Raw genomic sequence first — 27,169 nt, forward strand, 5'->3', positions numbered from 1 at the left:
TGTACAATCTTCTCAGCTCCTCCTGCTCTATAACATGCTGCCTGCAGCTAGGACACTATGTACAATCTTCTCAGCTCCTCCTGCTCTATAACATGCTGCCTGCAGATAGGACACTATGTACAATCTTCTCAGCTCCTCCTGCTCTATAACATGCTGCCTGCAGATAGGACACTATGTACAATCTGCTCAGCTTCTTCTCCTCTATAACATGCTGCCTGTAGATAGGACACTATGTACAATCTGCTCAGCTCCTCCTGCTCTATAACATGCTGCCTGCAGATAGGACACTATGTACAATCTGCTCAGCTCCTTCTGCCCTATAACATGCTTCCTGCAGATAGGACACTATGTACAATCTGCTCAGCTCCTTCTGCCCTATAACATGCTTCCTGCAGATAGGACACTATGTACAATCTGCTCAGCTCCTTCTCCTCTATAACATGCTGCCTGTAGATAGGACACTATGTACAATCTGCTCAGCTACTCTTGCTATATCACATTCTGCCCACAGAGTGTACTACCGTATTTTTTGGCCTATAAGGCGCACTGGAGTATAAGGCGCACCTCTGATAAATGCCTGCTTAGACCTCTAGGTTCATATATAAGGCGCACTGGAGTATAAGGCGCAGGATCAAATGCAGTACCTAAAAATGACCAGCAGGTGGCAGACCTGTGCACAGTTCCAGCAGCTACACTTCCCGGGAAACTTGTCTTCAGCGTGTCAGAGAGCTCCGATCTCAGAGGTATGGGCTGCTGGGGGTTAATGCAGGGTGATGCAGCAGGGGTTAAGCGGTCTCCCTCTGCCCCTTCTCCTTCCTCCTCAGCCAGGGTGTTATTCCTGTGGGGTTCCCTGTGGCTCCTTCTCTTTCCCCTGTTACAGGGCTGGCAGGTATGGGGGATTGGTTACTGATGATGATGATTGCCTCGTGGTCGGCACTATGGCGGCTCCGGTCTCTCCGTGCTAGGGGAGGGCAGGATGGGCACAATGTTAGTTGTGGTGCCAGGGCACTTCAGGAGCTAGGGACCCTGTATACTGTGTGGGAAGGTGCAGGAAATTTCTGGGGATGGAGCTATTACACACTGGTAAATGTACAGTACATCTTGTCTGTAGTACATTTCTTTATAAGTTCATATATAAGGCGCACTGGCCTATAAGGCGCACCTTTGATTTCTGAGAAAATTAAAGGATTTTTGGTGCGCTTTATAGGCCGAAAAATACGGTATGTACAATTTCCAAATTCTTGTGATTGCTGGGACCCTTATCAATCTACAATGTATTCTTATTTCATGGAAAGGAAATCGGTTTTATTGGTGGAGTAAATCCTGTTAGATCTTTTGTGCTGTATGATATATGGATTGTTAGTTCTTTAACACATTAACCATTTCATGCCTGACCAATATAAATATATGTCAGCCGGCAGTTCATTGGTGTATGGAGAGGGCGCAGGAGCTGAGCCTATACCATACACTGTCAGTGTTGCCTGTATTTAGCACCTGACACCTGCTGGCACCGATCATGGTAGTTAACCTGTTATGTGCCGCAGTAGAACAACAACTCCTCATATGGGCACCACCTTTAAATGCAGCTGTAAGAGGCTCCCATTGCTGTGACTTGGCAATCTCTATTACAGTCTGCTGGAGGCAGAAGCAGTATTTTTACAATATACTGCAATACAGTTGCTAGGGGCCTCAAGTAATAAAATAAATAAATTCAAATTAAAAAAAAAAACATATGAAAAAAAGTTTAAAATTCATTTCACCCTTTATATGAATAAATAAACAAATAAAAGTGCTTTTCTTCAGCTGGGCCTAAAAGGCATTGATACATGGCAGTCGTAAAGGGCAACCCCAACCACCCTCTCCTGTTCCCTCTTTCTGTCTCTTTATCTGTCACGATCAAGCTTGAACGCAGCAGACCAGACTTGAACACAGGGACCAGACTGTGTTTAACAGACGTCGTCCTGCTGCTAATGGCAGTAGGACGAGTATGCTCGTCCTAATGCAGGAAGTACAGGCTAGTACGGACGAGCATACTCGTCCAGCATAACATGGAAAATATTTGTAAATATTAAAAAAAATTACAAACCACAACTAAAAATGTTGCCTTGTAATATTACAAATAGATTACATTGTATATTATTATGAAATCTGGTATATTGAAGTATATGGCTCCCTGTAGAATATCTGCTGCACCTCTCACCAGATCATGGATATGTTTTAGTTCAGTACCAAAATTTCCCTGCAGTGTTTTCATTGCAGACGCTGATAACCAAACATTTCCTTGTAAGTTTCCAGTCTCATTGTGACAATAATCCCTGAACCGGCGGTGCACAGGGTGGACAGATTTATGTCCGTCTCAAAACTTCAATTCTTTCCTCTTTCACCTTGAGGAAATTGCTCCGTGTAATAAAATACTTAGTTTTTTTTCCCCGTCTCGATGCAGTTTTCGCAGCCGACCATCCACGCTCGATGTGTGAGATGACGCATTATATTATACAGCACTTAATAAAATATTTAGATACATCTACACCTTGATACGTGTCGGTATCACGGTGCGACGCGTGTAGCCGACGATCCATATGTTACCCTGCTACATTCTAATATCCGTGACAACTATCCGGAAAAAAAAAAAAAAACCTGCTGGAAAATAATGAGTTTTTATAGCTTCTTGCATAAAAGGAGAGAGAAGATATTTCCAATCCATCTCCCTAACGTGAAGCATTTGTTGGACAGGATGATGTACATTTATGGCGATGTCATGTGGGCTGAGTGATGGCTGCACACATCACGTCCCAGTCAACCATCCATTATATTAAGTGCCAGGCATGTATACAATGTGAACAGCGCCTTCTGCATTCAGATTAACATGCGCCAAAGAAATCACTGATTACATCTAAATAAGGTGGGACAGAGATTTCATTTAACTTTTTTTTATGTTTTTTTTTATCAAACTTTAGGATTTATGCAAGTTGTATAGACATACGCAGAGCCTGTATGGCTTAGTTTTATTTGTCATCATGTGTCTAGAATCTAAAGCAAATCTACCATCAAAATATATTACTCATAGATCCAGGCACCATGACTATGGGAATCTTCTTATATTTGTTATCAATAGCCTCCCTCCTTCTAAACTCAACTTTTACAATTATGCTAATGAGGACTACAGGAAATGTTACCAGGGCCTTTTGATGTTTCAGCTTTACAGGCTGTTACACTGTCTCCCTCCTGCTCCCTCAGCACTTCACCCACCTTCTGCTTGATGTAATCTCACTGTAGCACAGGAAGTTTCAGTACAAACTGGGAGTGCAGTACCAAGGGGCTCTGTAAATGCACCAGTAACTCTTCAGGCTCATTAGAATAATATTTTTAAAGTAAAAGGAAGGAGGCCATGGATAACAAATATAAGAAGATACCACAGTCACAGTGCCTGGATCAAGAAGTAACTGCTGCTGGTTTATAATGGTGGCTATATACTACTGGGGGCTTGCTGGCTATATACTGGGGAGGCTGTGACCAATGCATTTCTCACCCTAGGTTTATACTCGAGTCAATAGGTTCTCCCAGTTTTTGGTGGTAAAATTAGGTGCCTTATACTCGGGTTGGCTCGTACTTGAGTATATACGGTACATTTCTTTATTAGAACAAGCAACAGCCTTAACAGCAGCAACACTTCAGCTGGAGGAAGGTAGCTGGTTGGTGCTCAGGTCCTCAGGAAGGTGTGCACACAGCCTGGTAAGTAGCTTCATGCTGGGCAGGGAGTGTAGGAGTAGAGTCCTGATGGTGGATCTCTGCTCTGGGCCTAGTCTCCTGACTGAGCAAGGTGTCAGGCCACTTGCCTATCACACCTCTGCTTCCTGGCCTGTGTGTGTGAAGAGAGAGACCTCCTGGGCTGACTAACATGGAAATTTCCAGCCACAAGGGGCTTTATAACATCCCATTTTGAGCTGGCAGCTCCCTTGTCCAACCAGCCTGCTCCTACCATCTCAGTAACACAGAGCTCAGTAACACAGAGCAGTACATTTAAGTCATGACCTCCTAGGCTGAATCTGATGCTGCAATTACCAAGTTTCTCATGCTAAAGACCTCCTAGTGAGGTGCGCAGACTCACCAGAAAGCTCCTGACATTTAAAGATTGACACTTTTGCAACACCCACCTACCTATACATCGGCAGGGGTGTTGCACATTTAGTAAAAGGGCCACACTTGGGGCATAAGTAGTATGCCATCCTCTGTAAACAAACAGAGACCTGCCAATTACTGGCGGCACCACAGGTAAAAAGGGGAGTGGAGAGAGGTGAGTATAGGTGGTTCATTGTTTTTCCAGCCCCCACAGTCGTATACATGTACATTAACTGCTGTGTGCTTACATTAACTTGTATAGATTATGATCCCTCAGTACACGAGCTATTTTTCTTTGTAATTTTGAAATTCTGAATTCTTTATCATATAATGAACTTCCGATGCTGAGGACTACCTTTTAACCTATATTTTTAGATCCATAACATCCTTAGCTCGACTGTACATTTAATAATGTATTATTCATTAACAGATGGGAAGGAATTTTTGTCTTACATTCAGAAAGAATAATCAATGTTAGATCCTCCCACATAGGCGAGCAGCCGAGAAGCACCGGCTTCCGACGATGGCTTTTAATGTTCTCGGGTTGTGTTTGTGTTGTCCTTCCTGGGTCGACCATTAATGATTTCGCTCTGTTCACGCGGCTTGCAAAATTGTTGTAATATGATTTAAGGCTAAAAGTATTGCGGCATGTGGGAGTCTATTATTATTGTTTCCTCCTATTAAAATCTTCAAGTCCTATTAAAAATATGTACTAAACGTCTCGAGCCCCGAACCTGCACAGAATCAATAGAGTTCCCATCAGCACAGTAAATAAGTCATCAAGATATTTCCAGTAAAAACCAAAGCCAGGCGCTCATTAACCCTGCGTCTTAGGAAGAAAGGAATAAACATTTCCTCGCATAAAGATCTTTCTCCAAAAATATTTTATTTATGGCACTTATGGGATCGTTGGGGCCTGGTCATGTGTTCAGGAGATATGGTCAGTTAGGTGCATGCGTTTCTGCTCCCAATCTGTGGGCGGTTCTTATAACATTCTTGTATATGGGCCACCAATGATAAGTAAATGATATGGGTGTTATTTATGGATTCCTTGAAGTGCTATACTGGTGCCCTTGCCTATCCACCTAAAAAAAGTGTGCCACTTACTCATCGCCTCGAAGAGCACAAGTACAGCTGCAATCTGAGCCTGTCTGAGCCCGTCCAGTTAATTCAGGGTCCTAAAGAAATTAGGCAGCATTAATAATATTTCAGAACATCTTAAAATTTGTTGCACATCTCACACAAGTGTGGGAATTGATGAAGACCATCTTAATAAATTCTCCCTGCTGTACAATAAAGCATCTAGTTGAATTTCCCTGCCCCTTACCCTTTTTCTAAATGCTAACTGAAACAGTGCAGAGGCTGCTGTGATCACAGGATTGTTATGTTGCAAGCCCTGCATTTCCCACAACCTCTGTCCCTGTCTACTTGTCGGACATGCACTAGTCTGCAGGCAACGACTGGTCAGTGATCCCTACAATGGCTACGTAGACAAAACAGCAAGACAAAAAAGAAAAATAAAACAGAAATGTAGTGAGGTCAGGCAAACAGAGTGAAAACCATGATGGCGGCGAGGTACAAAATGATAAGGCAAAGAAAAGTCAAAAGCATCAGAATGAAAGCTAAAGTCCAGTAGACTATATGGTGTAACAAACAGCCAGAAGACTTGTCTAACAGACATTGAATGAAGTCACACGTGAGTTTACATGGAGTGCCTGGATACTACCCCAGCAGCTGATTGGTTCGTCTATCAGTCACTCCAATTAGCAACAGTGGCACATCAACAGCTAGAAAGGCAGCAAGATGTCAGCCAACTTCAGAGCGAATACCTGGGTGTTGTGCTTAGTCAGGAGAACTCAAACTGCTGAACTAGAACCTGCAAGAGGTCTAATGACTGTATTCAGAAAGTCTTTTCTACAGAAACACAATTGACGTCTCAAACCCTGATGAATAGAACATTACAACCCATTCCTCACCTGTGCTCCAGTGATTTTTTTTGGGTTGCAGGAGGTAGTAGTCCTAGAATCCCCTTAGTATTTAATGGAATACACATCAGTAATGCGCAGCAGCATTCCAGTTACATGGGGTAGTTATAGGAACTTCAAGCCCCCATATTCCCCATACCAGTGATTAGACACCTAAAATCCTTACTTACCTAAAATCCTGTACTCATGTGATCAAACTGATTGTTGCTTTTTCAAAAAGATATGACCATCCAGTCATATGCAAATGATACTGGAACAGGGTATGTACCTTTTATTTTTGCTGGTTTCACCCCCCCCCCCTCCTCCCAGCGGTTTATAATTTAAAGGGAACCTCCCATTAAAATTAAATTGCCCAAAATAGATACTTCATTAAAAACTATGATTAAAAACATTGCCCTTATCATTAAATCGTTCCTTTCCATGGCTACAATATTGTTGCCTGCACTCCCCTTCCTCCTTGTTCTCCCTACTGCTGCCAGTATAGAACCTGTACATAGGGACCTTTCAATTACAGACATATACAGCTCCCTTTACTGTCTCCTGCTCACCTCTGTAGGACTGAAGAGAATTCCCGAGGATAGGATAAGGATTAGGTGAGAGACAGTGGTTGTGTGTGACTCAGATCTGCTACTGCATTAACCACTTCCTCAGGAAGGTGGGGGTGAGAGTGATGCTGGCTATTTGGAGATAAATTAACCTTGCCCCTCACCACTCTCTCAGGAATTCTCTTTAACTATGTAAGCAGTGTCAGTGAGGAGGATGGGGTCGCTTGATTGTATACAGCGGCTCCCCCCACCGTGACTGGAAAAATGGACATCAATAAAAGTCTTTTTAAAAGACTGGTGGCTCTTATTCCATGGATCAGTGGAAAATATACATAGACATCTTAAAGGTACTGTGTGTGGTTTGTGATGGGGGTCGCTGGTGACAGGTTCTCTTTAAAATGGAAAAACCTCTTAAAGGAAACCTAAAGGATGAAGGATTGTAAACCAAGCACACTTACATACTTGTGTGTGCCCCCTCTGGCAGAAGATGCTCTTCTTGTAGCTTTGTATGCCTTTGTTTTTAAGAAAAAGAGGTTCAGGCAGATAAACCTTTGGGGCTCCAAGGTCCATTGACATCTATGGGGCCTGGAGGCCCAGAGGCTCATTTGCATAATTTCTGATAGCTTTTTATTGTAAAAACAAGGTCCTAAGAAGCTGAAAGAAAAGCAGAACCTGCCAGAGGGTGCAATCACCAGTATGTCAGTGTGCTTGGTTTACAATCCTTCATCCTGGTGGTAGATTTCCTTTAAAGGATGACACCACTGTGTCTGTTGAAGTAATCAAAATGTCTTCAAGAATCCAGAATATTTATTTAGATTTCCTCCTTAATTTTACGCTTTTTTTTTAAACGGATCCTTATACAAGTAATTCAATGGTTCGGAAAATCATCATCATGACTCCGACGGTCGCATAGACGCTGGAGTTTTAACATATCCACTATATTATATAGAGAACTTCTTAAAGACACCAGCGCCTCACGTCTCCACGAGAAGAAGCCGCGACGCAGAGATTATTTCTTCTGATTTATGTCCGTTGTCCTCTCTCATGGAGGGCGGCTATTAGCTAACATGATAGAGGAGCAGATTCACAACACAACATATGTCTGTGCCAACTCTGACCCAGGGAAACAGTGGGCAGCAAGAAAATAAACCCTTGGCCCGAGATGCCAGGCGAAAGCCCCAGCTGTCCGGACAGCATGTTCCTCAAGTGTCAGCACAGCAGGTCCCATCATCACAGAACAAATCTGTGCAGCAGTAAATAGCAGTTCATTAGGATAAAAGGACGTCTTATTTTTCACAATTTTTGCCTGTGAGCCCCGAGCAGCAGAAGGCTCCCGATCACATTACAGAGAGGAGAAGGTTAGCTCCTGGGCCGCCTTGTTATCTGCCGCGCGGCACAAATGTTAGCGGAAAGCGGAAATAACAATTACTGCTGATCTGACACTTATCGCTTATGTAGAAAAGACGCCATCTGTTCATATTCGGACAAGACCCCGGCTTTAAGTTTAAGGAGCTTCTCAAGGACTTGATGGTCTGCACAGGAGGAGACTTGTGATGATGAAATTATTATAATATAAGAATATGGGAGGAAAAATGACATAGTCACCTCCGCTACATTATCATCACATCTACCGAATGTGTCCTGGTGGTTTAGCATCTACTTAGCTGACAGCAGCATAAGAAGATGAAGATGGATTGATCAACATACAGATAGATAGATAGATGATAGATAGATAGATAGATAGATAGATAGATAGATATGAGATAGATAGATAGATATGAGATAGATAGATAGATAGATAGATAGATAGATAGATAGATAGATAGGAGATTGATAGATAGGAGATAGATGATAGATAGATATGAGATAGATGATAGATATGAGATAGATAGATAGATATGAGATAGATAGATAGATAGATATGAGATAGATAGATATGAGATAGATAGATATATAGATATGAGATAGATAGATAGATAGATATGAGATAGATAGATAGATAGATAGATATGAGATAGATGGATAGATATGAGATAGATAGATATGAGATAGATAGATATGTGATAGATAGATAGATATGAGATAGATATGAGATAGATTGATAGATAGATAGATAGATAGGAGATAAATAGGAGATGGATAGGAGAGAGATAGATTGGATAGACAGAAGATTGGAGAAATAGTTGGAGAAAAAAAAACAGATTGACAGATGGACGAAAGATGGATAAATAGATACCTATGCAACACAAAAATGGGATGGGAGCAGGGCCGGCGCCAGCAGTGGGTATACCTGGGCAAGTGCCGGGCCCAGAGCTGCAGGGGGGCCCACCTTAGGCTGTACATAAGGAATCCATGGGGATGAGGGAGGCTGTATCTAATGAATCCATAGAGTATAAGGGGGCTTATATAAAATAACCATGAGGTCACTGCAAAGGGGCCCATTGAGGCCTACTGACACCTGTAGTCGACCCTGGATGCGTGGATAGATAGATATAAAGAAAATCCAGAGCAGCACTGCATAAACCCAATTAAGGGAGGCAGAAAGGTCTTGGAGAAAGTTTAACACTAAAATGTTGAATATAGCCGTGGAGTTAAACTCACCAAATTTTCATTTTCTTTTTGGAGTGCTGGAGTGGAGACTTAGAACTATCCCCAAAAAAACGGACAGACAGAAATATAAATATGAGCTAGATAGAAGAAATCTATAGGGATATATGTATATACAGTACAACTGTTAAACTGGATAGATATTATGAGACAGATGATAGATAGATATGAGATTGACAGATAGATATGAGATAGATAGATAGATAGATAGATAGATATGAGATTGACAGATAGATATGAGATAGATAGATAGATAGATAGATGAGATAGATAGATATGAGATAGATATATGAGATAGATAGATAGATAGATATGAGATAGATAGATAGATAGACAATGGAATAATTGGATGGAAGGACAGATAGATATGAGATGGATAGATAGATAGACAATGGAATAATTGGATGGAAGGACAGATAGATATGAGATGGATAGAAGAGACCTATAGATGGATAGATAAATAGATAGATAACTATGCAACTGAAAAACTGGATAGATATGAGATAGATGAATACGCAACAGAAAAATTGTTCTGATAGATGGATAGGAGATTGATAGATACTGATAACTATGCAATAGAAAAATTGGATGCATGGATGGATAGATATGAAAGATAGATCATCCAGAATGTCCAGATTTCGGGGGTTATTTATCAGGGCTTGTATGCCTGAACTCCATACTCCGCCCATACTCCGCCCTCTACACACCGATTGGTCAGTGAGCGGTGGTACCGGGCCATGCCATGGGCCAGTGCGGGGCGTTCATGCGCAGGTTATGGCGCAGCTCTACACCAGGCTTGGCTGCCACTCAAAAGGATTTATTGGGAGGCCAGAGATTACTGATAGATCCGCTGAGTTCCGGGGGGGTGGGGGCACCATAAATTTGCCCCCTGATTTTATCTCCCTTTTCTACACCTCCAGAACCGGCTGGGTTTGCCTTTAATGAATCCTCTGCTGCGAGTGTTTCTTTCTATTATCGGAGCTGCCAGCCGTGTTACAGTTCGGTAGTAAAGAAGAATCATATCTAGGACTTTTTCCCCCCCCGGCTTATAAAAATTCCTCTCTTATATTTTTACAGCGTAGAACTATGGGAAATGCTTATTTTGCATTTACCTTTTACAAAGGCCTCTCTTTCTTCCTTTTTTTTTTGCCGGCGCGGGTAATTTAGTGGCGTGACACGGCTCGGGCTGCCTTAATTGTTACATCTAATTAAATGTTGACATTTTTAAAGCCGCTCACCTTCTTCGCAGCTGTCTGGTGTGAAAAATTCCGCTCTATTCCCCCCCGTTGCCGTGATTGCTTTGCATGTGATGTAATTTGTGATCCCCTTGTTAACGATGTAGAATTACATGCGGGATCCTTAAATAATTGAAACAATGACTTAAAAACTGAACAGGTTCTCGTCTAATCTTAGTTGTGTTATTGCTCACGTAAATGTTTCATGTGCCGGAGCGTTAATTACAATCCTGCCGTATTCTCCATATATATCGCCCTGTGACAGCGGCTAATATTCTTCATGTATGGGTCGTAACGTGTTTCGGAAAGGGAATGTATTATCGGATGGCAGGGCCGTCGCGTTCTCTCCCTTTAATGAGGCCTATAACCAGACTATGTGATGACAAGTACCATGTCTTATCTTGATAATAACCTACGAGCTACAAGCGCCCACTGAAACACTTTCTGCGCCCTAGTTATTCCAACTAGACGTTCCTTAACCCCTTCCCACCAATGCCCTTTTTTCGTTTTTGCGTTTCCATTTTTTTTCTGGATGTTGGTAATTTCCTGTACTTTAGCCTTAGGCTACAATAAACAGCTATAACAGTTATTAAAGGTGTCTGTCATTAAAGAGGACCTGTAACCCAGAAATTCGGCACTAGGAGCTGCTTACTAAAGTGCTAAAACAAAGGCAGCAGTGTTACAATGATAGCGTTATCGGAAACCTCTGATAACGCTATCTAACACCGCTGTGGAGTACAATAGAAACACTGGACCGCTCTCTAATCGCTTCAGGGTATTCATGAGGGGGCGGGATAAGGGGAGGTGACCGTTGCATGATGCGCTGCAGTCAACGCCAGCCTATGGAGTAAGCGGGGAGGTCCGGGGAAGAGCCAGGGCCTTGGACCGCCCCCTCATAAATACGCCGGACCTCTTTGTGAGCAGTCCGGGGTTTCTATTGTACTCCACAGCGGTGTTAGATAGCGTTATAGGAGGTTTCCGATAACGCTATGATTGTAACACTGCTGCGTACGTTTGAGCACTAGGAGCTGCTTACTTTAGTTAGCAGCTCTAAGGCCCCTTCCACACTTGCGTTGCAGATCACGTCACAGTTTGATCAGGGTGCGATCAGGGTTTGGTCAGTGAAAAACGCACATTTCTCATCAGAGTGCAATCAGTTTTCAGTCAGAGTTTGTTCAGTGTCTCAGTTTTTCACGCGCGTTTTCAGTGCAATTTCAATGCGTTTTTCACGTGCAGAAAATGCGTGTGAAATGGACTCAGGACTGAGCTCTATCTTTTCTATGGCAATTGATGCGTGAAAAACGCATTGCACTTGCAAGTGTCTCAGAGTGCGGTGCGTTTTTGATGCATCTCCATAGACTTGTATGGTGCGTTTAAAAAAAAAAAAATAACGTGCGTGTGTGCGTGAAAAAAGATGCAATGCAATGCAAAACGTGCGTAATAAACCCAAGTGTGAAAGGGGCCTTAGAGGTGAATATCTGGGTGCTCGCCCTCGACCCAATATTTTTAAAATCCAATTGTCAAAAATTCTGGCTGGGGTTTACAATGATAAATATACAGTTCCGACTTACATACAAATTCAACATAAGAACAAACCTACAGAACCGATCTTGTACGTAACCTGGGGACTGCCTGTAATTGATTGTACTTCCTAGTGACTTTATTTGGTATTCCATGCAAAGTACTTGGAAGCGTGAAAAAATTCCAAATGCTTTGACATTTTTCTTGCGGATTTTGTTTTTACGGCTTTTACTGATGGCTCCAAATGATACCTCCCCTTTATTCTTCAGGTCCTTATGATCACAGAATACCAGATGTACAGTACATAGGTTTTATTAGGTTTTAATAGACTTTTAAAAAATTAAAACCTTTTGTATGTGCCGATTCAGACATTTGGGCTGATCGTTTGAAACAACCACTGCGTCACCAAAAGAACAACTCCGGAAAACCCTGGACAAAGCCCTAAGGTAGTCATCATCATGCATCATGCAGAAGTGTTGGTCAGAGTAACAGGACAAATGTTTGAAGACCTCAAGCAGGGAAACTAGGATCTGGTACCGCTGGCACTGGCTGGGGACCTTAGAGAGTTGGGAGACAAGGTGCCTTCATTCATCCCATAGAACCTTCCATAGACAAGGATAAGCCAAGGTCCATAATTGAGTCAGGACTATCAGGATATAGTATCTGGCCATTGCTAAAGACCTTTGAAGGGTCAATAGACAGTTCCTGGAGTTATCCTGATGAGCCTTCATTGGACCTGGAAAATCTAGGATCACTGGTTGGGTGAGGACTCGAGATAAGGCTAGCAGGACCTGGTCCTTCTGACCATGAGTAGAGACTGGCAGGGAGAGGTAAGTGGAAGTTTTCCCTCTCAAGACATTACAGCTGAGACAGGATATGACCATCAGATCAAAATTTTCTAAAGAGCTTGAGTGTATGTTCTCACTTTTGTTACCGATATAACATCTCAGCAGAAAAAAAATGATCTTCATTCTAGTAAAAACAAAAAAAAAAATGGAGATCCTGTCTGCTGTTTACCCTATTAATGTAATAAGAGCAGCCGGTGATGAAGCCCTGAAAACATTTATCTAGAATATTCTATGACCTGGCAGAAGGTGGGATTCACACTTTGTAATATAATTTTTTTTAAGGCATTCTGTCATTCAGAATACGTTTTTCAAGGGAATATTTTACTGGAAAAAGATCTATTTTTTAAGTTCTTTTTGTTTGATCTTTCATTTCATTAGATATATAAAATAAATAGTACCTCATCCTGAAATTCTGACTCTGGTCTCTAGGCCAAATAATTGACATTTCCTTATACTGTAAGGGTTTTTCTATGCAGCGGTCACCTCATTACATCACACAGGATTATAGGAGAAGCAAATACATCTATAGAAAACACCAGCATTACATCACTACTGACAATAGATGATGTCACAGCTTATCTCCTCCCCCTCCCTGTACAATGACCTGTATATAGATAACACTGACCCATCATTACATCACTACTGACAATAGATGATGTCACAGCTTATCTCCTCCTCCTCCCTGTACAATGTCCTCTATATAGATAACACTGACCTATCATTACATCACTACTGACAATAGATGATGTCACAGCTTATCTCCTCCCCCTCCCTGTACAATGTCCTCTATATAGATAACACTGACCCATCATTACATCACTACTGACAATAGATGATGTCACAGCTTATCTCCTCCTCCTCCCTGTACAATGACCTCTATGTAGATAACACTGACCTATCATTACATCACTACTGACAATAGATGATGTCACAGCTTATCTCCTCCTCCTCCCTGTACAATGACCTCTATATAGATAACACTGACCCATCATTACATCACTACTGACAATAGATGATGTCACAGCTTATCTCCTCCTCCTCCCTGTACAATGACCTCTATATAGATAACACTGACCCATCATTACATCACTACTGACAATAGATGATGTCACAGCTTATCTCCTCCCCCTCCCTGTACAATGACCTCTATATAGATAACACTGACCCATCATTACATCACTACTGACAATAGATGATGTCACAGCTTATCTCCTCCTCCTCCCTGTACAATGACCTTTATATAGATAACAGTGACCCATCATTACATCACTACTGACAATAGATGATGTCACAGCTTATCTCCTCCCCCTCTCTGTACAATGATCTCTATAACACTGACCCATCTTTACATCACTACTGACAATAGATGATGTCACAGCTTATCTCCTCCCCCTCTCTGTACAATGATCTCTATAACACTGACCCATCTTTACATCACTACTGACAATAGATGATGTCACAGCTTATCTCCTCCCCCTCCCTGCACAATGACCTCTATATAGATAACACTGACCCATCATTACATCACTACTGACAATAGATGATGTCACAGCTTATCTCCTCCTCCTCCCTGTACAATGTCCTCTATATAGATAACACTGACCTATCATTACATCACTACTGACAATAGATGATGTCACAGCTTATCTCCTCCCCCTCCCTGTACAATGTCCTCTATATAGATAACACTGACCCATCATTACATCACTACTGACAATAGATGATGTCATAGCTTATCTCCTCCTCCCTGTACAATGACCTCTATATAGATAACACTGACCCATCATTACATCACTACTGACAATAGATGATGTCACAAATTATCTCCTCCCCCTCCCTGTACAATGTCTTCTATATAGATAACACTGACCCATCATTACATCACTACTGCCAATAGATGATGTCACAGCTTATCTCCCCCCCGTCCCTGTACAATGACCTCTATATAGATAACACTGACCCATCATTACATCACTACTGACAATAGATGATGTCACCGCTTATCTCCTCCCCCTCCCTGTACAATGACCTCTATATAGATAACACTGACCCATCATTACATCACTACTGACAATAGATGATGTCACCGCTTATCTCCTCCCCCTCCCTGTACAATGACCTCTATATAGATAACACTGATCCATCATTACATCACTACTGACAATAGATGATGTCACAGCTTATCTCCTCCTCCCTGTACAATGACCTCTATATAGATAACACTGACCCATCTTTACATCACTACTGACAATAGATGATGTCACAGCTTATCTCCTCCCCCTCCCTGTACAATGTCCTCTATATAGATAACACTGCCCATCATTACATCACTACTGACAATAGATGATGTCACAGCTTATCTCCTCCCCCTCCCTGTACAATGTCCTCTATATAGATAACACTGCCCATCATTACATCACTTCTGACAATAGATGATGTCACAGCTTATCCCCTCCTCCTCCCTGTACAATGACCTCTATAACACTGACCCATCATTACATCACTACTGACAATAGATGATGTCACAGCTTATCTCCTCCCCCTCTCTGTACAATGATCTCTATAACACTGACCCATCATTACATCACTACTGACAATAGATGATGTCACAGCTTATCTCCTCCCCTCCCTGTACAATGACCTCTATATAGATAACACTGACCCATCATTACATCACTACTGACAATAGATGATGTCACAGCTTATCTCCTCCCCTCCCTGTACAATGACCTCTATATAGATAACACTGACCCATCATTACATCACTACTGACAATAGATGATGTCACAGCTTATCTCCTCCTCCCTGTACAATGACCTCTATATAGATAACACTGACCCATCATTACATCACTACTGACAATAGATGATGTCACAGCTTATCTCCTCCCCCTCCCTGTACAATGTCCTCTATATAGATAACACTGACCCATCATTACATCACTACTGACAATAGATGATGTCACAGCTTATCTCCTCCCCGTCCCTGTACAATGACCTCTATATAGATAACACTGACCCATCATTACATCACTACTGACAATAGATGATGTCACAGCTTATCTCCTCCCCCTCCCTGTACAATGACCTCTATATAGATAACACTGACCCATCATTACATCACTACTGACAATAGATGATGTCACCGCTTATCTCCTCCCCCTCCCTGTACAATGACCTCTATATAGATAACACTGATCCATCATTACATCACTACTGACAATAGATGATGTCACAGCTTATCTCCTCCTCCTCCCTGTACAATGTCCTCTATATAGATAACACTGACCCATCATTACATCACTACTGACAATAGATGATGTCACAGCTTATCTCCTCCCCGTCCCTGTACAATGACCTCTATATAGATAACACTGACCCATCATTACATCACTACTGACAATAGATGATGTCACCGCTTATCTCCTCCCCCTCCCTGTACAATGACCTCTATATAGATAACACTGATCCATCATTACATCACTACTGACAATAGATGATGTCACAGCTTATCTACTCCTCCCTGTACAATGACCTCTATATAGATAATACTGACCCATCATTACATCACTACTGACAATAGATGATGTCACAGCTTATCTCCTCCCCCTCCCTGCACAGAGCATGCCTAGAAATCTCACCATAGACATCAATGAGTTGGCTCCAGAAGAATTTGTCCTTAATAAGACTGTATACACTTATATTATTCATTCATGAAAAATGATTTTACTTCTCACTATTCCCGATACATAACTTTCTGATTTTTCTGCATGGAGGGCCTTTCTAATAGGACAAATTGTCCTTTTTTTTTACAGGTTATATCAATATTCCGGTCATCTTTATTAATCCCAAGTAATTATCTGCTAATGAAATTGTCTAAAACAGAAACCTTGGTGGATTGTTATACAACAAAAACATGTGTTGCGGTTTCATTATTTCTTTTTAACAAGTTATCCAAAGATTGATAATCCAGGCTTGTCTCATGTTGGGTAGCACGTGGTGGGTGCTGTAGACCCTCTATGTTCTCCTTGCACCTGGAGGCTTCTTGGGTTTCTCTGGAGGCTTCCAGAAGATCCATTGTTTATGAAGTTTGTGTTCTCTAAGCCTGGATGAGCGCCAGAGATAAAAGGCTACTGAAGAAGTAATTAGGGTTGTGGTCACTCAGGGTCTTAGCACTAATTGGTTTCACTTTGCCGTGGTATCTTTGGAATGTTCTACAGATGGAAGGCTGCGTTGGACCAGTTGTTGGTAGGTTTAGGTCAAGCTTCTTACATTTGTCAAAAATCTGTATATCAGAATAGGGTAATAGGAAACCGATAGGGAAATGGTTATTATTTTTAGAAGATTTTGGAACTGATTATCAGAGTCTGAATTGAATGTGAATGAAGCCACCCTCATGCAACTTTAATAAAAGTGCACAGTATGTGCTCCCAAGTAGACACAGCATTTTGTAGGACACATTCCAAGTTCTCCAGAGATAACTAACCAGTATCTGCGATTTTATAGAAATGTCTATCCTATTCAATGAAATTAGCATCCTAGTGCACAAGAGGAGGAGCCAGGGTCTTTTGGTTCAAGTGTTCAGAAGTACCCCTTTACATAATGAATGACATACTTTGTCGGGAAGGAAGTGTTGCTGGTGTACCTGCAGATTTGACACTACTCCTGGCGCAAATAATTGCCTGTTTCGGCTAAGGGTGCATGTTTTCGATGTTTAAAAGGGTAATATGTTTCTGCTCTCTACCTCTAATGCTGAAATATCGGACAATAGACGGTAGGGCGTGATGAAATTTGAGGGTCAAATGCAGTAAATTTGCTGACTATGGCCAGTAAAATATGAAAACAAACATACACATTAGTCTTCAAGTGCACTGGAGGCGGAGCCAATAAGTCTATGGACAGCCACAAGTGCTCCAATCAGATTTGTGCTGCCGCGCTAGCAATGAGTGATCTTTTTTCTTCTTCGACCTACGTTACTGCTGTCTATGGGCACGTCTGGTTATGGTCCGCCCCCTGTGCACTTGCAGGCTCATTTGCACATCCCTAAAAAGATGATCATCTCTACATTGCTTCATTGTGGGTTTAAATATATGTTGCAGCTCTATTATTGGTTTGGGAGGCATTTTGCTTTTAAACCAAATCGTATAATCAATTGCTTCACTGAAAGAGTAGTAGAGGCTTGGAGCAAACTCCCAGCAGAGGTTGTTGGTTATGAAGTGAATCTGCCCTGTGACCAGTGTCCTGTACTATAGAGAGGCCCCGGGCGCTGCGCTGGAGGGTATGGCCTCGCCTCACATCACAATGTTTACATCGCCAGTTAATGCGTGCGGTCTCCGGAGCAGCGCTCAGAGATTTATTATTCATAACTTCCATATTTATATCCACTTACTGGAAATGACCCCCGCACTTGTGCTGAGTGAGACTCTTCTATCCCTCAGTAAATGCTTCTGGGGTATTGTACATACTGTCATATTACAGGCCGCCTTGTAAATACATTTTACTACCTTAGTTACTGACCTGCAGTAACATCTTATATATTCAACATAACCACCGCCAGTAGATGGCTCTATGGCCGCTAGGCCGCAGCGGTCACTGAAGCCTGGGGCCCTGGATAAGCCTCAAGGTCAGCTTCTGGGATGACCCCAGTGACTAATATATTCCACCCGGGCCTTGCCTATCATCTATCTATCTATTTATCTACCGTATTTTTCGGCCTATAAGGCGCACCAAAAATCCTATAGGCTGGTGCGCCTTATATATGAACTTATACAGAAATGTACTACAGACAAGATGTACTGTACATTTACCAGTGTTTAATAGCTCCATCCCCAGAAATGTCCTGCACCTTCCCACACAGTATACAGGGTCCCTGGCTCCTGAAGTGCCCTGGCACCACAACTAACATTGTGCCCATCCTTCCCTCCCCTAGCATGGAGAGACCGGAGCTGCCATAGTGCTGACCACGAGGCAATCATCATCATCATCAGTAACCAATCCCCCATACCTGCCAGCCCACAGGGGAAAGAGAAGGAGCCACAGGGAACCCCACAGGAATAACACCCTGGCTGCGGGGGGAAGGAGAAGGGGCAGAGGGAGACCGCTTAACCCCTGCTGCATCACCCTGCATTAACCCCCAGCAGCCCATACCTCTGAGATCCGAGCTCTCACACACGCTGAAGACAAGTTTCCCGGGAAGTGTAGCTGGCTAGAACTGTGCACAGGTCTGCCACCTGCTGGTCATTTTTAGGTACTGCATTTGATCCTGCGCCTTATATTCCAGTGCACCTTATATATGAACCTAGATGTCTTAGCAGGCATTTATTAGAGGTGCGCCTTATAGGCCAAAAAATATGGTATCTATCTCATATCTATCTATCTATCTATCTCATATCTATCTATCTATCTATCTATCTATCTATCTATCTATCTATCTATCTATCTATCTATCTATCTATCTCATATCTATCTATCTATCTATCTAGAGAAGGAAAGTCCAAGCAGCACAAACCATTTGTTAGAGTGGGTGCAGGCGTCCCGGGACAAGGCGTGGGTCCCTCAGCAATATTTTGAAGAAAGTGGGCAGCACTCCGAATTATGGTGAAAATAGTTTAGGTTCTTTATTCCATAATCAGCAACAAAACAGCGACGTTTCGGCTCCTAGGAGCCTTTTTCAAGCCGTCTATACAGTGTAAATGGCAGTGTTATATACAAATCCCCGTGGTCACATGATCCGCGTGGATTACTGGGTCATGTGACCACGGGGATTTGTATATAACACTGCCATTTGCCTAGATCTCCTATCGATCTATCTATCTCATATCTATCTATCTATCTCCTATCTATCTATCTATCTATCCATCTCCTATCTATCTATCTATCCATCTCCTATCTATCTATCTATCTATCTATCTATCTATCTATCTATCTCCTATCTATCTATCTATCTATCTCCTATCTATCTATCTATCTATCTATCTATCTATCTATCTATCTCATATATATCTATCTATCTATCTATCTATCTATCTCCTAGCTATCTATCTCATATATATCTATCTCATATCTATCACATATCTATCTCATATATATCTATCTATCTATCCATCTCCTATCTATCTATCTATCTATCTATCTATCTATCTATCCATCTCCTATCGATCTATCTATCTATCTATCTATCTATCTCCTATCTATCTATCTCCTATCTATCTATCTATCTATCTATCTATCTATCTATCTATCTATCTCCTATCTATCTATCTATCTATCTATCTCCTATCTATCTATCTATCTATCTATCTATCTATCTATCTATCTATCTATCTATCTATCTCATATCTATCTATCTATCTATCTATCTATCTATCTATCTATATATCTATCTATCTCATATATATCTATCTCATATCTATCACATATCTATCTCATATATATCTATCTATCTAGAATCAGGAAAAGGCAGCACTCCAAAAGTAGTATCAAACAAAGTGGGGTGTCTTTATTACATAAGCAACGTTTCAGCTCTTTACGAGCCTTTGTCAAGCATGGTGAAAGTGGCCAGCGCACAAACATATATGGGCCAACTATACATTTCATTGGTCCACATGGACCGTGTATAAATGACAAATATTTCATAGTAATGCAAGTGTCAATTCAAATCATATAAACAGGTGTTATAATAAGACCCATATAGTATAAATGAAGTGAAAATACATGGTGAACAGTGAGAAATATGCATGTGAATTTTACAAACAAAAACAAATATCCACCATTGTTTGTAAAATTCACATGCATATTTCTCACTGTTCACCATGTATTTTCACTTCATTTATACTATATGGGTCTTATTATAACACCTGTTTATATGATTTGAATTGACACTTGCATTACTATGAAATATTTGTCATTTATACACGGTCCATGTGGACCAATGAAATGTATAGTTGGCCCATATATGTTTGTGCGCTGGCCACTTTCACCATGCTTGACAAAGGCTCGTCTGGCCTGGGGACCCACGGTCTGTGCACCCACCAAAGTTGCTGTTCTGCTCCGAACTTTCCTTCATTCTATCCATCTATCTATCTATCTATCTATCTATCTATCTATCTATCTATCTCATATCTATCTTATCACATATCTATCTATCTCATATACAGTATATTATTTATCTTTTTTGCTATCTTTCTATCTATCATCTATCTATCATCTATCTATGTATCTATCTCATATCTATCTATCTATCTATCTATCTATCTATCTATCTATCTATCTATCTATCTATCTATCTCATATCTATCTATCTATCTATCTATCTATAAATCTACTATCTATCTATCTCATATCTATTATATATCTACTAAAAATATGTATATCTATCTTTGTCTATCGCACATCTCTATTTATCTAATTATTGATTTATTATAATTATCTATGTGACCATCTTATATCAGTGCCTATTTATCCATCTTTCAATCTATGTCTGGTATCAATAACAATTTTGGCAAAGAAAAAGTTTTCTCCTCCATTTTTCATAAAAGTTATTGTGCAAATGAATTTTTCCAATTTTCAGAAAATGGCAAAGTGGCGGGGAAACAAATCTCAGTTGCGCAGCATGCGCGTCCTTTGGGTTCTGCTAGATTTCAGTTTTGGAAGTAAACACTTGCTATATCTGATCCCAGTCCCAGAGGTCATTCATCCAATCTATTATGAGGCCTGTGCACTCTGCACTGGGGTGATGATGATTAAGACCGACCATCATTATCAGATTGGTGGAGGTATCACGATTTAGTCGTTCTTGGCCACCTACCATGTTGGAAACTTAAAGCCGACAGCAGTGTCAGACTGGCCCACCAGAGTACCAGGGGATCCTCCGGTGGGCCCTCACTCAACCCAATACTGAATCCCAAAGGTCCGTCAGAAAACAACACAATTTGAAGGCTGCTTCAGGAATAATGAAGTGTGGGCCCTCAGATTTTCTCTGGTGGGCCTAAGGAAACCCAGTCCGACACTGGCCGACAGAGCTAAAAGGAGGAGGCTCCATTGGCTGTGTGGTGGCCATGCTGGGGTAACTGATCATGAAGCCACAGGCTGCTTCTTAAAGTGGTAAACCAGGACTGAATTTTATGGGTATTGATCAATGTGATCCACCAGTCCCAACCCTTTTACATTGCTGATTTATATGTCGTTCCTTCCAGGCCGGGCTCTACTGCGACTGACAGACAAGAAGCTGGAGAGGATGGGGATCGTTCAGGAGAGTCAGCGGCAGTACGTCCTACAACAAGTCCTCCAGCTGAAAGTCCGAGAGGAGGTCCGAAACCTCCAGCTCCTGACACAAGGTATGAGACCGGCGCTCGATATCCGTCCCATGGAAACTCACCGCCCTGTCAAGGAAATAAGTGTCTGACATATTAATCCGAACAGACTTGCCCTTTCATGGTGTGAATTACTTTTTAAAGGTCTCCTCAGGTAGTTTTAAGAAAGCTGCAGCGGTTATAAAGAACAATGCATAGACGGGTGTGTGGAATTGACCACTTGGCAGGATGAATGTCGTCTTGATCCACAAAATATCAGTGTTCTGGAGGTTTAAATGTCAGCCTGCTAAGATGAAAATAAGCTGTAAAGTCCATATCCGGGAGGCGGCCACGCAGTCATTTGTACTTCTGTTCTCATTTTGTTTTTCTTCTCCTTCGCACTGTATCTTATTGTAAACAGGAGCCGCAAAATGCTCCGCACAAAGTAGATAATATTACAAGGGCTATGACTCCCGCACCTTCACGGTGATGTAAGTCCATAAAACCTCATTAAAAAACATTAAGATGTACTGTATACGGTTATTCGTATTTTGCAGTGATGCATTGCCAGTTATACCTACTTGCAACTCGTGTGGTCACCTGCAGAGGGCGACAGTCAATGGCAATGAAGCCCACTCAAGTTGAAGAGGTTGTCCAACTATTAGGAAAATTTAGCAGCTGGAATGTGAAGGGCTTTCAAAAAAATCTCCTCTCGGGCTGATGGTGTCCTGCGCCAGAATCCATCGGATCCTGGCATTGCAGCTGTATCAGGCACTGTAATTGGAGACGGTGGCCGTGCCATGCCACTGAGTGTTGCTGGAGCGTAAACTGTAAACTAACAAGGGCACGTCTCCACTGGGCAGTGGCACGGAACACCAAGAGCGCCCAAGGAGGTGAGTAAAGCTTTATATGTTTAAAAAGCCCTCCCCAGCCCGGCTGCTAAATTTTTCTAATAGTTGGACAACCCCTTTAATATGGCTGTGCTTCAATACCAGCCACCACCTCAAATCTGATGCAATTAGTAACCCAAAATGCTAATAATGTTGGTAGTTATGGTTAACAGCGACTATTTTTGGGCTTCATACTTGTGGGCAGTTTCCTACAAGCCCATAAAGACTTGCATGTATCTCCTTCTTTTTTGGTCTCGCCACAATTTTCATTGTTGTCTGCAACCTCCTACTTTGGCATCCAGAGGATTCATACTTGAGGGCAGTTTCCTACAAGCCCATAAAGACTTGTATGTATTTCCTTTTTATTGGACCTGCTACAATTCCCATAGTTTTTTTGTATCCTCTTTCTATGGCATCAAGAGGATTCTTACTTGAGGGCAGTTTCCTACAAGCACATAAAGCCTTGCATGTATCTCCTTCTTGTTTTCCTACCTGCCATAGATGTCATTTTTTTTAGTTGCAACCACCAAGTCCCAGACTGCTCTTATGCCAGAACGGGGTTGCTTATGATATATTATTTGTCCCAGACTGTGAGGTAACCAGGAACATCTATTAATATTGGTCATTTACATAGATTTTACCTTACATTGTGTCAGTAAGCTGAAAAGTGACCTTAACTGAGCATAACTTAGAGATGAGCTTTTCCAGACTGGGAGGCACCCAATGAGAGGGAGAACCAATCACAACTTTTTTTTGGGGATACCTAGTGATCACATCATCTTTCATAAAAGCTTCCAAATAGTTTAAATGGTCAACAGCATAAGAGGAATTATTAAATCAGTTCTTCTTCAAATTCCAAATTCATGTGGGACACATATGCCGAATATGGAGACATAATCCTCACAATGACTCCCATGATCAGAGTTTTGCGGTCTGGGAAGACTATATATGGAAGTACCAGATACATGACCGTATAATAGTGCGGAGCCTGAATATTCATTTTCGGAGCATCGCGCTGTGAATAGTTTGTGTAACGACACAATGAAAGAACAGATGTCGGCAGATTAAGGTGTTAGTGTAAGAGGAGAAGAGTCTCTTTGTTGGACGGGATCCAGGGGCGGTTGTGATCTGTATTTCGGATGGAGGCAGCATATTGCGCTTTAAATCTGCACAATTAAACCTTTTATGCGGAGATCAGGGATAGATGAGGTGACGGGGATGTCTATGTATGGATGTCTGAGGGGCTGAGATCCAGGAGAACCATTCTTATTAATGGCTTAACCAGAATTCGATTTTATAGGATGACAGATGTGTCCATCCCTTACTTTGCTGGGATTTGATTTATGACTCTTATCTCTCATGAAAACAATACACTACAATATCACTTAAACAGACAGCAGGTTGTGGACCTGCTGTATCACCAAGCCAGTTTGGCTTTGAGCTAATCCCAAACATTTACCCTCCTCCATATTGGGACCTGTGACAGAACACAGGTATCCACAGGGTTACTACCTCAGAGTAGACCCATACTGGCAGACGTTGGCCTTGAAGAGTCGATATACACTGGCACCAGGAAGGTCACATAGAGAATAGTCAAAGACAGGCTGAGATCAGGGCAAGTGGAGGTCATGGGATGTCAATGGTCAGGCCAACAAACTACGGTTCAGGGCAGAGGTGGGGACAAAGTTATGACCCATGGATCAAAATTTGAATTACAAATCAGTAACTGAGCAGGGATCAGCATATTGGAGTCAGAGAACAACAAGGTCTCATCTTTGCCGGGAACAAGCTAACTCGGCCATTACTCTCTTTAGAAGTATTATTTGGGCACATTCTACCTTGTTGCTCGAACACTTCATATTGGTATTATTGGTGCACATTGTAGTCCATTACCAATCTAATGTGTCAGTGCTAGTCAATATACAGAACCAGTTCGCCAGATCCAACAAGTCCAATATCGTGGAGGTGCTACGATACACATTTGTTTCCTCATTAGGTCCCATTTCGGCAAGTTACCTCCGGGTCCTACATACTGTGGCATCCCCAATACAAGCAGTGCCCCGGTTACGTACACAATAGGTTCTGTAGATTTGTTCTTATGTTGAATTTGTATGTAAGTCAGAAGAGGTATATTTTATTACTATATTTTTTTTCATCCATGTGACAATAGGATTTTCAAAATTTTGGGCTGTCATGGGAACAAGGATTATCAATAAAGCTTCATTGTGGACCCCTTTGATAACTCTTATGTTGACTATTGCAACCTGGGGCTACATTTCAGTAAACTACCAGCATCCAGGGAGCTTCACTAGAGGTTACAGTGGGCTGAGGTGTTCCGTTTGGAACTATGGGTCGTCTATAAGTTGGGTGTTCTTAAGTCGGGGACTCCCTATACTACATTATAACATGTTGATTGTAGAAACGTGAAATGATCGACAGGGATGTCGGTAATCGTCCACTCACATCTATATTTAAGTCAAGGTCATCAAACCATTGTAACGGGCTTTTCCAGGAAACCTTCTGGAGAACACGAGGAGCCGTCACCTCTGATAAGTCACTTTGTTATTATGTTCTCGGCAATTATGAATTATTGTATTGCTTCTCTGGGCCATGCTGTAAGAAGCTGCCCCATTGTATGTTCTGCTGCGGTCTACATATGTTATGTTTCTTTGAGGACTTTTATATTATTTTGTTGCTTTTCTTCTCCTCTCATATCTGAATGCACCCACTTTCTACTGTAAAACCCTTCGGATAAATAATACATCCATTATAACCGGATGCCTAATGCTTCCGAATGCAAGGAGCATTGTATCGGCTTCACAAAGCGTTCCCACATCTTTTCAGTCTGCAGCATTATGTTCTCAGACTCGCTATGTACTAAATGCTTCAGCCCGGGCTCTCTCCGCATTGTGCACTCATTGCCCTGCGACAACTGTCTTCTGTATTCCAGACGTGGAAGAAAAGGAGCAAGCGCTGATGGAAAATGTTTGCGTTTCCCATAGAAAGACGATACACGAGTAAAACATTCATAGAAGATAAAATATTTAGTGGGAAAGGGGACGACTTCTACGGCATCGACAAACTGCGGTCTAATTGTAATCGCAATGCATTTTGGGACCTGGTGTCAAATAAAATATTGAAGTGAATTTCCAGGTGTTTGATCAAAAGTTCTTGTTTGACAACGGAAAATTAGTCTTGTCTTCTTAAAGGGAATTTGTCGGCAGCTATAATCATGCAGTGTTGGGTATTGTCCCTGGAGATCTGTGTAGTAATATCTTTGTGTTTGGTGTTAGTAGCAACAGGTTTATATTCCAGGATTGTAGCTTTTTACCGAGAAGTTGGGTGGGTGGGGGGGTGTACTCACACTTCTGCATTCTGTTCTCTGTGCGTTGATCTGTTGTTGGACAACCCTTTAATTTATTTCCATTCCCTAAATGACACACTAAGCTATCACTCACATGATACACCATGCGACAACTAGTCCGGAAGGCAAGAATGATACCGCCTTCTCTGATGTCACTTCCTGCTTTGCAGTTATTGGTTAAAGCTGAGACTCAGACTTCCTGTACTTCCCGCCTCCCACTTGCACTTTAAAATGGATCAGACGCCTTTCACCTCTTTAACACTTTAAGCACAATGCGACATAACTGTGCATCATGGTACGCTGTAATAGTGCTGTATATACACAAAATATAGCAATACGGTTTAATTGCAGTATGTTGCCTAAGCAAGAAGACACTCGGCCGACAATCGGTATTCCTGCCTACTTGCCATGTAAGCCAAACTACAGGTGGCAACTGTGCGAAAGCCCTGGTAAGTGCATGCCAACAGAAGTGAAAAAAAAGAAACAGGCATGAGTCAAGGTAACCACAAGTAGTAACTAGAGAAGCCGAAGCATCAAGCATTTGGTGCCTTGATGTACCTCCTATGCGCCATGCAGGGGCGGACAGGCCATTAATCCCACCGGTGGAAATCCTTGTGGGCCAACTGCTGGGACTGGTGGGGCCGGTCTGAAAATAATAAACCATGTACTAACCTCTCCGACGTTCCTTCGCATCTCCTCTACTTAACGCAGTCAGTCTGGCCGGCAGTGACAGCTCCGTGTATGCTGGCTGTGCACAGAAGATGAC

General features: G+C 41.9%; 1 protein-coding gene across 5 annotated transcripts in view; it reads left to right on the top strand.

Moving 5' to 3' along the window:
- Positions 1–27,169, top strand: part of SAMD12 (sterile alpha motif domain containing 12) — a 365,638-nt gene that overhangs the window by 168,354 nt on the left and 170,115 nt on the right. For 3 of the 5 annotated variants that reach the window (XM_072151282.1, XM_072151280.1, XM_072151284.1), the window contains exon 4: positions 22,054–22,194. In XM_072151282.1, the coding sequence (XP_072007383.1) occupies positions 22,054–22,194 (141 nt within the window). Of the gene's footprint in view, positions 1–22,053; positions 22,195–22,314; positions 23,387–25,989; positions 26,197–27,169 lie in introns of those variants that run through there. The other 2 variants (XM_072151281.1, XM_072151283.1) reach the window with 2 other exon arrangements.

This window comes from Engystomops pustulosus, chromosome 5 (assembly GCF_040894005.1).
Source record: "Engystomops pustulosus chromosome 5, aEngPut4.maternal, whole genome shotgun sequence".
NCBI lineage: Eukaryota > Metazoa > Chordata > Amphibia > Anura > Leptodactylidae > Engystomops > Engystomops pustulosus.